This window comes from Amblyomma maculatum, chromosome 5 (genome assembly GCF_055883805.1).
Source record: "Amblyomma maculatum isolate TAMU_Amacu chromosome 5, ASM5588380v1, whole genome shotgun sequence".
NCBI classification, from domain to species: Eukaryota; Metazoa; Arthropoda; class Arachnida; order Ixodida; family Ixodidae; genus Amblyomma; species Amblyomma maculatum.
This window is the reverse complement of record NC_139348.1, coordinates 155,364,522-155,377,907: the sequence shown is the minus strand read 5'-3', so window position 1 is coordinate 155,377,907 and position 13,386 is coordinate 155,364,522. Positions and strand designations below refer to the sequence as shown.

Sequence of the window (13,386 nt, the reverse complement as noted above, 5' to 3'; positions counted from 1 at the left end):
AGGCATGCACTGAACGCGTGTGAGTTTATAGAAACATTTCTATACCAGTTTTGTTACGATAAAAACTGCAGTCCTTTACTTTATCTCGGAAAGCGTAAAATATTCTTAACTCAGTTAAATAAATAACCAACAGTGAGAGCAGACCAACAAACTGCTAACTGAGCTGCCATCTTTGCGTTACTTTGTTGCCTCTACTTAGCCAATGAACTAACTATAACCAAATAGTTACTCTACATCAGGTGAATAAAACTTCTGGTTATTCGTGCAGAGATAACATAGCATTGCATAGCATGTAACGGCGTTCAATGTTATTAAAAATAAGAAAAAATAGTATACGGTGGCAGCATTACAGACACGGTCGTTTTATGTTTTATTAAAGCCAACAGAAAAAAAAAATATCATATAGCAGGATGAATAGAAAAATGCATAATTGCATGTAATCTCAAATCCACAGAGTTATCCTTTACGCCAGATAGGCTTAAAGAGTTCATAAATTGCATAGCTGGAAGCTTTGAAATAAGAACTGTCGGGTGTTTATGAAAATTTTATTGTGCATTTGACTACGTCGAGTGTCGTTCATGGCCGCATTATGGCTGTGGTTTTCCTTCCGCGGAAATTAAATGCTGGCACAAATCACGCGGTTCCAGTAACTGTAGAGTAATATTTTCCCAGTCGAAAAAAGAACTGCAGAACCGTGTCTACAAAACTAAAGAATATACAACAAAATATTCTGTAGTTTTGACATTGACGATAAAATTTCTGTCGTAAACGTCAAAATTTTCTGTAGTTCTGTAGTACCCACCACTAGTAAACGAGGGTTTTGCTGTGCTACTTTCTTGCAGTCTCTAGTTATGTTGTACTTTTCTGTGGTAACTACAGAAAATTCTGATGCTACAGAAATTCACAGCAGGTTAACTGTCAAAAACCACACAGAAATTCTGTCGTGACAAAAGAAAAGTTTCTGTTGTTTTTTCGGACTAGAATTTGCCATATAACAACATTTTTAGCTAGCAATACACATCTGGCAGTAATCACGTGACCTGCGTTGTGTGACTCAGTCCCGAACGTCATAAGAATCACCAGTAAAAGCTGTCACTGTAGAACACAACTTCCCATTTCTATTATACCTGGTTCCAGTTAGAGCTATGTTCTTCGTTTGCAGTTCAGGAATGGCCATTTACGTAACCAAGAAGCAAATGTGAGCATTTGATGGTTAGAAACTCTCAACTCCGTTTCTTTTTCGTAATTTACGATTTACCGGCAATTATGCATGTTGTGTATATATTATACATCTGCTGTTGTAGTTGCGCTGTCTAGCTATGATTTTGTATACAGAGCATCCGGGTTAGCGAATCGGCAATGCTTTGTCTGCTCTTTACCTAGCTAAGGGTATCTGCATTTCTCAATGCTCACTTTGGCACAAGGGTATTGTCAAGCTTTGCATGAGCCATATTTTGTTTCCATCGCTTACCTCTCGTTCGACTTGCATGAGGTTCATCTTGTCCTCTTCCAACTTTCTGAGGGCCCGCCTGAGAAGTTCGACCTGAAGTGGGAGATCAGAATTGAGCTCCCATGGTAGCAAACTTCGCTTCTAGTGCCTATCAAACTCTATTTGGAGGATTACGAAAATGTGTGACATTAAATTGCAGGCAACGCGGTGAACTGTAGAATAGAAAACGAAGGAAAAAGATATACAGAGAATGCAGCGGGTTAGTGACCATCATCATGACAGCAGGAGTCCGGTTACACCCACTGTTCCGTATTCCTCCAGTTAATCCTGTGCGAGCAGCGGGCAGCTTACCCCTCCCCTCATAATATTTAGATATTCCGCCCAACTGAGAACTACCGTCCTCTCATGCGCTGGCCTTCTCTCGAAATCAAGTCCACTGCCCTTAAGGTTCATAGGTTATGCTGCCTTCACAAACGTTGCGTAAGGAACGATGGTTGACGATGTGCCTCGCACTTTTCAGAATTAGAAAAGCCAGTGCAAGCCAAATCGAAGAGACCATAGGTTAATAGATGCATCCAGTGGCATCTCTAGGGTCACCCGCACCCGGTGCGGAGGCACGCACCGGGTACATGCACTTACACAGGTCCGGTCCCACGTTAAAATGGAGTGGAGTCTCCGGCATAAACTAAGGCATGTGTTTTCAAGCACTCCTCATAACCGAATAATTCGTTCTACGAGAATATCACATACTTGTCGGTCAGTGTCCCAGCGGCACGAATGCATGCCTTTTCGCGTCTTTACACAATAATTCATTTCGGACCCCGCACCTTCCTTCCTCTCACTGCCCAGCTGCACCCCCCTGAGCGCTGCACCCGGTGCGGACCGCACCCCCCTCGCGACGCCACTGGATGCATCCTCAGAAAAGGTAACCGCAATGGGGATGTCAGAAAGCTAGGTAAAAAGACCAGATTACGAAAAATGCGGATATAAAGGAGTGCTGAATCTAACAGAGCACAATGCTGTTTAGATGTAACTTGGAAAATACCTTTGTCCAGCAATAGACAGCGAAAACCCGTTAAGAGAAGCAGTTTTTAGCATCATCTTTGCGCCTCCGGCCTCTTGAAGTCCACGAGCTGGTTGAAATAAAAACCACGTCACTAGCAATCACATTTTAAAATACTGCCGACTCTACTTGCTGGCGTAATCATCACGACTTCTCAAAATAGCTGTAGGTGTGCTTTTATTTTTATTTTTCGAGGGCACATCGTTTTAATACACAGAAACTGTAGTTTTCGTTTGGGATATCTGTTACTACAAAAGTAATTACTCTTCAGAATGCACAGTCATGCGGTATACTTAAAAGGCTCGGTTATTCGGCATGTCTTATCTGCCCTGCAAGGCACCTTCAAGTGTGCATCCACTCCAGAAGCTGCGGTCTCAGAATAGCACGGTGCATCAGCCTTCATGTACAGAACTAAAAGGATAGGAAATATATTGTGTGTGGCCAAGCTGAGAATCCTTTGAAGATGCAAGTATTTGAGACATACGTACCTCTGTGCGCAGCTTTCCGTTCTCGTTCCCTACACGCTTGTGCTCGTTGAGTGCCGTACCGACGTCCAGGTAGTTGCGCTTCCAGCGGCCGATCTCCTCCCAGACGCCATCCGTCGAAGGAACCCCCTTCTCCTGGAGGTTCTGAGCGCGCAGGTAACGGACGAACACAGGTGTAAGAAAACGCCAAACACAGGCGCTTATTAGTCGCGATGCGTTAATGCAGGAAGGACTTTGTTTTGTAATCATAAAAAAAAATGAAAGCACCACAAACGAACATCTATGAGCAAGTAGCTTCAAACTTACCGTGTTCATTGCACAACTTGGTAGGCAGGATCCGTTAGTTTGCACCAAAGCAAGTAGTATAACATACTCAGAGGAAGGGGAACGTATTAGAAAATAGCATCGCAGAGAATGACAACGCAGTAATTACTCGTGCAAATACTGTTATATAATATTTTCTGTAGTTGTAGGCAGTACATTTAAAAGCTTTAGAAGCTTTAAAAATTACTGGCTAAAACTCAATTATGGCGTTCTAATTCAACGGATTGGCAACTAGATACGAGCTACGATTCAACAGAAAACGCTGCAAATCTTTGGTTGGTATACATAAAGTATAGGCTGCAAAAGAGTTTGTGTAAGTACGATAACGAGTCACATATTACCTGTGTAGTACATGCCGAATATGTAATAACGTTTGTGCGATGTGCGTAGTCTAAAAGTAGTACAATAAACATCTACCTATGTATATACAAATGGTCTATATAATTGAAAGGTGTAATGTTACATTACAGTTTCTAGCGCTGGAAAGCCTCATTGGGTCACTGGGTGCATCCTCACCGATTTTTATTTAAAAAAAAAAATGTCACAATTTAATCAGTAGCAGGCAGGGTGGTCTCAGAATTGCTGACTTACAGCGGAGCGGAGGAAGAGAGCGAAGAGTAAAAATGGCAGTTTGGTTCTGCCGTTCGTCTATTTTGTCCGAAAAATCGCTTATAGTGCACAAGCCACGCCCATCTCCAGGAAGGACTACTCTTGCAGCGGAGCCGTGTACGAGACCATTGCCAAACTACTACTCAGCGGAAACATAAGCAACCAAAGTGCTGGTCATTGTGCCGGTACATGTGAATAGACTTGACATGTAGGCCTATTATTGTGGCATAAAGGGCACGAATCAGAGAAAACAAAGACGCGTAGACATACGCGACGCACATCACCGGCCATAGCCATGCATGCATTAATCGTAACCCCCGCGTCCATGTGACGGGTATCACAACACCATTCTTTTCTCTCCCAGAAGAAAATGACGAGACTTGTGCGAACAACCACCGCAAGTATTCGGCATGTATATAGCATGCACGCGTAAATTTTGACCAACCTTTTCGAGGACGCTGACTTCGAAGCCGGCCTCTTCGAGCTCACTCTGCAGGCGTACTCGCTCGGAGGGTGTCTTGCTGTTGGACAGCAGGATGTTGAAGAAGTACATCGCAGAGAGCTGCACACGTCGGTGAGAAAGGGACAAGGGGCGCACCAGTGAGTGAGTGACTGGTCGTTTGTCGAGTTGATTGATTATTTGATTCGGAAGGTAAGGTAAAATGGCAAAAAAGATTCCTTATGGGAATAGCTTCCAACTCTCATGCTTCAAATTGACGATACTTTTGTATGATCAACTGAGAAGGTATACAGTAGTAATTGTGAGGAAAGAAATGACAAAGACGCGGCAAAAATGTGCGCCAAAGTTGTGAACACAGTGGCGATGAAGTTTTGTAGTTGGCAAAACCCGATAAAAATTTTTTACACAGAGACGTCGGTTGATAAATAAACGGGCTAATTATTTATACAGAATGTCTCTCACGGGCACATGCAGACGTAAGGGAGCTTGCGCTAACCTCGAATCCGGCGGTCATTTTTCCTCCTCCCAGCAACATGGAGACGAGGAACTTGAAGCGAACCGGCTCCCCAAAGATCAGCCTCACCGACGACATGGCTTCGAGCACCTTCAGATGTCCCGTAGGATGGTCTTCACAGGTTTTCGTCAAAAGCTGCAGGGGATATGACGGTAGCAGAAAGAATGTGGGCGCATAGTAGACTAACATCGAGTGAAAACTGTCAGCACTAACATTCACTCCTACATCCCTAATTTCCTGAAAATGTTTTGAAAATAATTCTCCACGGTAACAGCCTTCACCTGACGCCTGTTTTGAAATGGCCTTCTTTATAGCAGTACCATGGTTCAGGCTTTTATTTTGCTTGTAAAGCAGAAAGTAAAAAAGTTGTTGAAAATTAAGAAGGACATTGAATATATTGCAAGTAGGGTGAGGTAACTTAAGGCCAGGGATCCAGGCACATAGCCTTTTGGACATAATCAGTGTAGTCTGATATGCCTCAAACTTTTGAGGACGCTGCCGGCTCCATTACAACCGGGCATTTTTGTTTGTTTGTTTCATTAGGCTGCTCATGTAGTTGCTTAACAAAGGTAAAGGTAAGAAATTACAACCTAGCCGTGCGGTTGAAATTTTATTGGAGTAAAACGCGCAACCATTGCTTCCGACAATGTCTCTTCTTAAAAAAGCCACAGTCTGAAAATGAAATGTAGGAGCCCCAAAAAGGAGAACGGAGCAGGCGTGCGTAGAAAAATTATGATGATTCGTTTGCGATGCTAATGGTGCTCACGAAGAAAGCATGATACTGGTTAGTCAGAAGTGCCACATGCACCCATGGTAATAGAGGGCGCTGCAATAAAAAATGAGAAGAGGGGGGGGGGGGGGGAGGGGTGCTCGTGCTCTCCGTTTTACTTTTTATGCATGTATACATTTTTGTGCACATTAGGGAACCATGTAAGAAAGCAGCTGACGATACCTCCCGCTTCATTACGCTGGACACAGTGAAAAGACAAAGTAAAAGTTATAGTAGGATAAAAAAAAAACAGCACTTGCTAACTATGTGCATAGATATTCGGTGTGTGATAGGCCTTATGCAAAAGTGCTGCCAACAACCGGAGGGAAACTGAAACGTGAAAGAGGCGCCATGTTGGGGGATTGTGGTCACGGGATTGCCTGGTGCGGAAAGCGTGAGCTGCTTTCTCGGTTCGAAAATCCTTTTATTTTAAGGTTTAGGAGACAAATAATGAGCAATTAGTTACCCGTGGACCTTGCTATGTTCCCACATTTCTGAGCTACTTTACAGGTACAAATGTGCGTTCAAAACGCAGTCGGAGAGGCATCGCGTCAACGAAGAAATTCACAACGGCAAAATTTGTTTGCATTTTGAAATGTCAGAATCAGGCTTCTGTTCACGTATGGGGTCTGTTCGTTTGTTTTCTTTTTGACTCGAAGATCATATCGCTGAGTTTACGGTAAGGTGTCCGCGCACGCATATTACATGGACGACGCCATATCACGATCGAACACTCCATTACGAGTACATCTTAGTGAAATTTGCTGGTTCACGAAGTGTTTGAGACAGCCCAAAGGCATTGTGCTGCTTAGCCTAAACCCTGCAGCGGCCGTTTTCCTGATGGAAGTGAAAAACGCCCGAGTGTCCAGATTTCGCAATTTTGTCCCCACGTGGCCAGAATTAATCCGAAGCCCTATAGGACTGCGCTCCTCATAGTCGGCGTAGCTTCGAAGCGTTAAAAGAAAAGGACTCTATAACTTCTGTTGCTGCTTGCATTTCTACACCGTACGATACTCCGCAGAGTGGCGGCCCTATACCATGGCTGCCGATGCCACTCTGTGGGTGCACACTATCGCTTGGACAATTTCCTTTAGAAAATTTGACCTTCGGGAAGTATTTGAAGACCGAACAGCCCTACGAGCGGTAAGTGACCGATTTACGCGACCTGCCACGTATGCTATACATGTACTGACACCGGGGCTACGTGAAGGTCCGTTGCGGATTTGTTCGCCTGTGACACTCCGCCAATGAAAGAATGCTTAACACTGGCATAAAAGCAAACCAAACGTTAAGGATAAAAATGACACATGAATCCGAACGGCCGAACGCAAAGCTAATTCCGCGAGAAAAACTACCAGCTGACCGACGTAGTGCGCCGTAACTGCTAGCAGGCAGAAGTGCTCCTCGGCAAATACAAGATAAACAAATTGCTCACTTTTGGGCCTTTTTCTTAACTTCTGATATTTGCTTATTACCTCCCGAAAAGTATCAATACTCGCAAGCTGTTTCTCGCCGGGAAAGTGCATGAAGCTAGCAAATTCACCTCGTTTCCCTTGTTATCCTTAGTTGCTATGTGTAAAGCAAGATACTGAGAAATATTTGGGCGCCTTATACGACGATAAATGCTAACGTGCGCGTTGTTAATCCCGTACAACCACACTGCGTTTTCCAGAATCCCCCAATATGGCGGAAACGCCCACCTGCAACGCAATAGGCGCCATATTTTACATAAGGTCGAAGAGTAAACAGGAATAGTTTTTAATATTTGACTACAAAAACAATCCAGATGCGTCAGAATGCTTGAGCTTTAAATTTTATCCGCTGGTTAGCTTTTTATGTAGGTAACCAGAAAAACCTTAACAGCGGACTGCTTTCTATCACGGAGAAATTGTGTGTGACGGCAACTGCAGAGTTCAGTTGTATCCAACATCAGCTACAGTAATACGGAAAGTTGAGCTAGTTGGTACATGATTGCAAATTACGAGCGCTGCGACGGAGAACAACAACGAGAGAGTAATGACAAGGACAGGCGCTACTATCAACTCATCAGCTACATCAGCTACCTGACATCGAAAGGAGATAATTTATCAGGGATGCGAACGTGCGTGCCGCAGAGCCGCCCGCCACTGGCCACAACTGCATTCTTACCTCCAGCGCGAGCTTGCGGGACTTGCTGCAGTTGGACATGATGCTGGACGCGATGGTGCACAGACCACTTCCGTGGTTAATGATTTTTCCCAGAGATTTCTGCGAAAATGGCAAGAAAGCGAGGAAAAAAAATGGCGGAACTCAACAACTAAACCAACTTGCTCTTTTTAAAACCAAACAGCCAGAATTTGGGAGGAGCAGTACACTTTATGCGGAAGATGCCCGCACTTTATGAACATAGACGGCTCTTAGTGAGGATGTCGACAACAAATCATGACCATGAGCAAGGATGCCAACAACAAATCATGGCTTAGGTTTATATCCATACATAGATGTTAATATGTATGGCTGGAAGCGGTGCTTCTAACTCTTCAATTGTTTCACACGGTTCACCAAAGTCCAGCAATAAACATTTTTCTTGCGTATTTTGAAAATTAAATACGTAAGCAAATAAGAGGATTAGAAACCAAGGTCTCAGTCCGACTAATAGTACTACTCTTTCAAACGCGCGGCGTATTAACTTCCATGCAGCGTCGGCGAACCCGTGAGGGAAGAAATCTTTGAAGCGATGGGAATTTCGTCAGGCAACGTAGAAGGGGAGCCAGTAGGCTTCCGCATAAACGTTTCTTTCTTTTTTAAGACAGACAAACACAATGGTTTTTCGCCTCTTCATATCCTACGTCACCAGACGTCGACCCTCGTGCACTGCAAATTTCAATGCTGCTCGCTGTCCACCATTAAAAAGGGCATTCAACAACGCCCCTTTCTACAATTTCAACTCAATGTGGCCGTAACATGACATCACTAAAGCACAGACGGGTGCTATGGTGACTAGATGCCACCATACGTATGCTGTACTATTTATAGGGCTTTCAAATTCTGCGTCTCCGCCCATTGAAGTCAGTGTGGTAGAAACATTCCTTTATGGAGACAGTCTGCAGCTAATATTGAGCAGGGCATATAAATAATGCCCGAATATGTTCAACGATGTTACAGGAACGTTTACATTTGGCATTCACCATATTCTTTACTAACACACTTGGCGGCTCGTTCAGTCAAGTCATGTCAGGTTTATTTTCTTTCCTGCAGGGAAACGAGGAGGCAGGACTAAAAACTGTGGAAACAGCTTGACGGGGCCCTGGCCCTCTTACAATAATTGGCAAGACAACATAGAGGAGGGTAGTTGGCCTACAACCTGTACAGCAAATCTATACATAAAATTATATGTAACGTAACTTTTGTACATAACAAAATAAGACACTCAATTTAACAAGAGTCCTATCCCCAAGTGCCCCAGTTACCAAATGCGCCACGCCATGTGAACTCTGAATATTGTGAACATGCTGTGCGGCACTCTTGTCGATCGTGCACATAAGTGCTCGCGCTGAGTGTTTCACCACATATAGCATGCATTCTTTCGGCGGCCGTGCACAAAAGGTTGCACACGTGCAAACCACATTCGCAATCCACTTGCCTGACACCGAAGAGAGTAGAAGAGGCACTGCAGGCAGTCCAATTCTTCCGACTGCGGGACAACAACGGGGAGAGAAAAACGTATAAATAGAAAAGAAGCGACAAGCCGTCAGTCAAAGCAAAACGCACGTATTTGATGGTACAACATTAGTTGGCATGTACAGGGGAACATATGCAGCGCAGGTGCACAGCAGGATACAAAGGTCATGCCCACCAGTGCGCACAGGCTTACGCGTGCAATAGCACGTCATGTTTCCTTGCGCAACATCTAGCAATAAAACACTTCGCTGACATTTCTCTATACACTGGGCGTAAAGAATTGTACTCCTCAATCCGTTTTATTTTGCCTAGAAATTTGCCACTCAGATATCTTGTACTGAAATAAGCACATGAAATGGACGCATGGAAATAATTGTACAGTACGAGCAGAGGAACGAGTACGAATACAAAACCGTCTCATGCCGAGTCATCGACACATATGACATCAAGTGTGATGTCACGAAATAGCACACAATAACTTGCTCAGTCATGACTAACACCACCATATATGTTGTGCCTCCGCGCACCCAGGTACCCCACCAGTGCGGGCAACCCGCCTGGTGCCCGGCTTAACTGCATGGGGCGAATTACTTGGGAAATGTGTTCTTTACCCCACCTGCCGTAAAGAAACAATGGCCTCAATCGGCTTTACCGCACAGGGCGGATTTTGGTTCCTCACGAATAGATTTGCCATCTAGCAAGGAGTGAGCATGGCCCCCTTTACCCAGCATGAAACACAAGAAAGGCCATGCCACAGGTTGCGTCTCGTAGCCATCCGAACACTAGTGAATACGCGGCGGCACAGGGTATCGCGAACCCAGTACCTACCGACCGAATGCGAGGTGGAAGGTGTCAAAACGGACGTTTTAGGAGTTATTTCTCAAGAACGGTCATACACGATGTGCTGGCAACTAACTTAAATGTGCGTCATGGAATTATCACCATTGGCACAGAAGAGCCCACGGTAGCCCGCAATCTACGGGTATCTACTTCAAGTATTTTCTCTCTACACAGTTCCAGCCAAATATGCATACCCAACATCTTTCAAATGTACACATCGATGTAGACTCAGTTGTATTTGGGCCTATCGTCCCGCAAAAACGCGGATTATAATGTAGTTTTCCATATTTTAACAACTAGTGGGCTAGACAGTACCAAGATTAAGGCGTTTTCTTTTATATTCCTGTACGTTTTAACGGAGCATCTGCTGCGTTCATAGTTCCAAGTGGAATGTACAGGACCCCCTCGAACTATGCATTCCTGTTCACGTGTTCCATAGTTAGTTTTTCTCCTTTCGCGCATGCTTATCGATATGAGCTGCTCATAAGATTTGTACACTTATCTGAAAGGTGCACGACAAAGTACAAAAAATGACTAAATATATCAAAGGAAAAGCTGCACTCACTGAAAGGCAAAAACATGAACGCAAAAGCTATATTCACAATATTTATATATGCAAGACGCAATATATGCAAGATTTATTTTCCAGACCATGCAAGGTTATCGGCTGCATCGGACCCATACACCACCCTACTGTGCTGATGCATGCCCCCAGTGGAGATTTCTGTGCCATATCCCTATCGATTTACTGCCTGTAGAACATTAGTAGTTTTTGGTGGTACGGCCCTTGTCAAATCTAGTTGACAAGACTCTCTCTTTTATCCCGGAGTGCCAAAGCATGCCCTGAATTGTGCACCAGGTAAGAGTTCGTAGATTCTTGTATCATTTCTTTGTTTGCTTTCAATAACTACGAACTGCTCCTGTAAGAGCGTTAGTAAACGATTCTAAGCCTCCAGAAACTGACATCGGGAACTAATATCCGTTTCAAATCCCGGAGGCGACAAGTCAGCGTGTGTCTTCTGCTACTGCGGATAGGTGGCACCACCAGAACACTTGGCACCTAGTTTGGCTCTCGCTTCAAACGCTAAAGATTGCATCACTAAAGTCGTCGTTTGCTTTCTTCAGTGATTGGGAAACTTCGAGATGCTTTGTTCGGCCATTTTATTGGGGAACGTTTGGTTGGGGAAAGTTGTGTTGAGCCGTGTTAGCGCCGAGTAGAACGACGACTGCAGCGCCGAACAAATTCGAATTTCCCGCCATAACCGCGACTTAGCGGCCGTTTCGCCCTGATCTCTATCGCCGACCTTCGAAAATAAGCAGGAATTTCACTCCGCCTAAACCGAAAACTCACGAAACACTGTTTGGCATGATTTGGCATGATTTTACTTCGTTTGACAGTTTGGAAATGTTTTATTTTATTGCACTGCATACAATTGGAGCAACATACGTATTCAATTCGAATTCTTATCACAAAAGGCAGCAGAGCCCTTTCGCCTCTCGACCCCAAATTGGTGGAGGTGGCAGTAGGAGCACAGTTCTCTATTATAGTGCGCGGGGGCGAGAGGCATTAGGAGCACAATTGCCTATAGTAAGAAGTGCTTGAGACTGGGCTAGTTGGAACATCTCATAAATGCTGCGCTGCTTAGTCGTACACGGACAAAGGAACTGGACAAACACTGAGGTTACAACTAAGCAGCGCAGCATTTATGAGAAGAGGCCTATAGTAGTGCGCGTGATCCTGATTGGACCGGAGTGCCTTTACCTTTCGCAGTGCTGCAAACATCTTGTGATACCGTAAGGGCAAATAGCACGCCAGAGGGGACAAGGGGAGCAATCTTGCGACATGAATTACATGAATATCTGTTGTGCATGTAGTCACCCTACTTTCCTCTTCGATGGCTCAACAGCGGCCGGCGTCATAGTTACTATGACAACCAGCGAGGCACAAGCAGGACTTCGTTCGGCTCTGACGATGGTATGAGTGATCCGCGCGTTTGAAAGAACCCTTCGCATGTCGCTTAAAGTAAGAGTCTGCATACTCGGAGAAGGGAAACGTCTGGGTACAGAAGAACTAGTTAAAGGTTCCAATAGGCTCCCTCGTAAGTAATTTTACTGAAGCGAAAGAGGTATAAAATTGTAGAAATAGATAAAAGAAAATTGTAATCATGCTGGTTGACCGCTGGTTGATTGAAGAAAGAACTCAATGCGCGATTTTTTTTTTAAGCAGGACATCGTTTTACAGAAAGTACAACGTGCCGCCGATGGGAGTAGAACAAGCGAAGTTCGACCAGCCACCCGAAGAGAACTAAATAAGGAAAAACACCCGATGGCGTTCACAAGAGAGTTCCCCTACACTAGGACATCCCTCACATCATGAAAAACAAAAGCAAGAAAGATACGCTTGTCCGCGAAGGTGAAACCGCTTTCGGCAACCCATTTGGACCACGACTCATCCCATCAAGAGAGTGCGCTTCCTTGGCCAGTGAGCTCGGTGAAAGCCTCTGTTACCGCGCTACTCAGGTATTCCAATTGTGCGCCCTTCAGTGAGCCCGCTGCTCACACACAACGGCGGCCATTGAAGCCGCTGACACCAAACAAAACCGCCTTCGTCGCCGCTTGCTGTGATATGAGTGAAGAGGCGACCACCACCGCATAACAGCAGAAAAAAAGAAAGGAAAAGAAAGAAAACAACGAGAGCAGTTCAGAGCGCTCCATTTGCTTTGTGCGGTGCACAACGCAAGGTGGCGGGAGGGAGAACAGTTTCGGTTTCGCGCCTTTTCAGCTTCTCTTATCAGCACCGCTGAAGATTTGAAGCCGGCTGCGAGAAGAAAGGAGGCTCGCTGTTTTTCCAGTGCCTAATGGGACAAGTGCCTCGTCGCGGGGACACCTAATTCCTGAGAGCTCTATTTTCCTTTGTGGACACCGCAGAGCGAGCCCCTCCCAGCCTTCCTTTTGCCCAGCATTTACTCTCGGCGGTCGTATGAACCAGATTCGGCGGGGAGTACTTTGCGCGTGTGTGTGCTGGCCTGCAGGCTCTGCCATCATATTATTCGCGGCCAGCCGTGCAGCGGCTTATGGTGGCGGAGATTACGCTGCCGTAAGGTCTGCGGGAGTGACATTACGGTGAGAGCTCTCCCGCCCTACTCCGCTCCCCCCCCCCCCCCCCCTCCTTTCTGCACTGTAGACGTCGTACAGCGCTAGCGCAAGCTTAT

At 45.2% G+C, this 13,386-nt stretch overlaps 1 protein-coding gene across 1 annotated transcript in view; it reads right to left on the bottom strand.

Moving 5' to 3' along the window:
* The window catches only part of mwh (multiple wing hairs), a 60,743-nt gene that overhangs the window by 4,231 nt on the left and 43,126 nt on the right, over positions 1-13,386 (bottom strand). Inside the window, exons 4-9 of the mRNA XM_084604774.1 lie at positions 9,297-9,347; positions 7,823-7,921; positions 4,888-5,040; positions 4,377-4,493; positions 3,002-3,142; positions 1,472-1,543 (exon numbers count right to left, since the gene is read on the bottom strand). Coding sequence (XP_084460900.1) covers positions 1,472-1,543; positions 3,002-3,142; positions 4,377-4,493; positions 4,888-5,040; positions 7,823-7,921; positions 9,297-9,347 — 633 coding nt within the window. The remainder of the gene's footprint in view (positions 1-1,471; positions 1,544-3,001; positions 3,143-4,376; positions 4,494-4,887; positions 5,041-7,822; positions 7,922-9,296; positions 9,348-13,386) is intronic.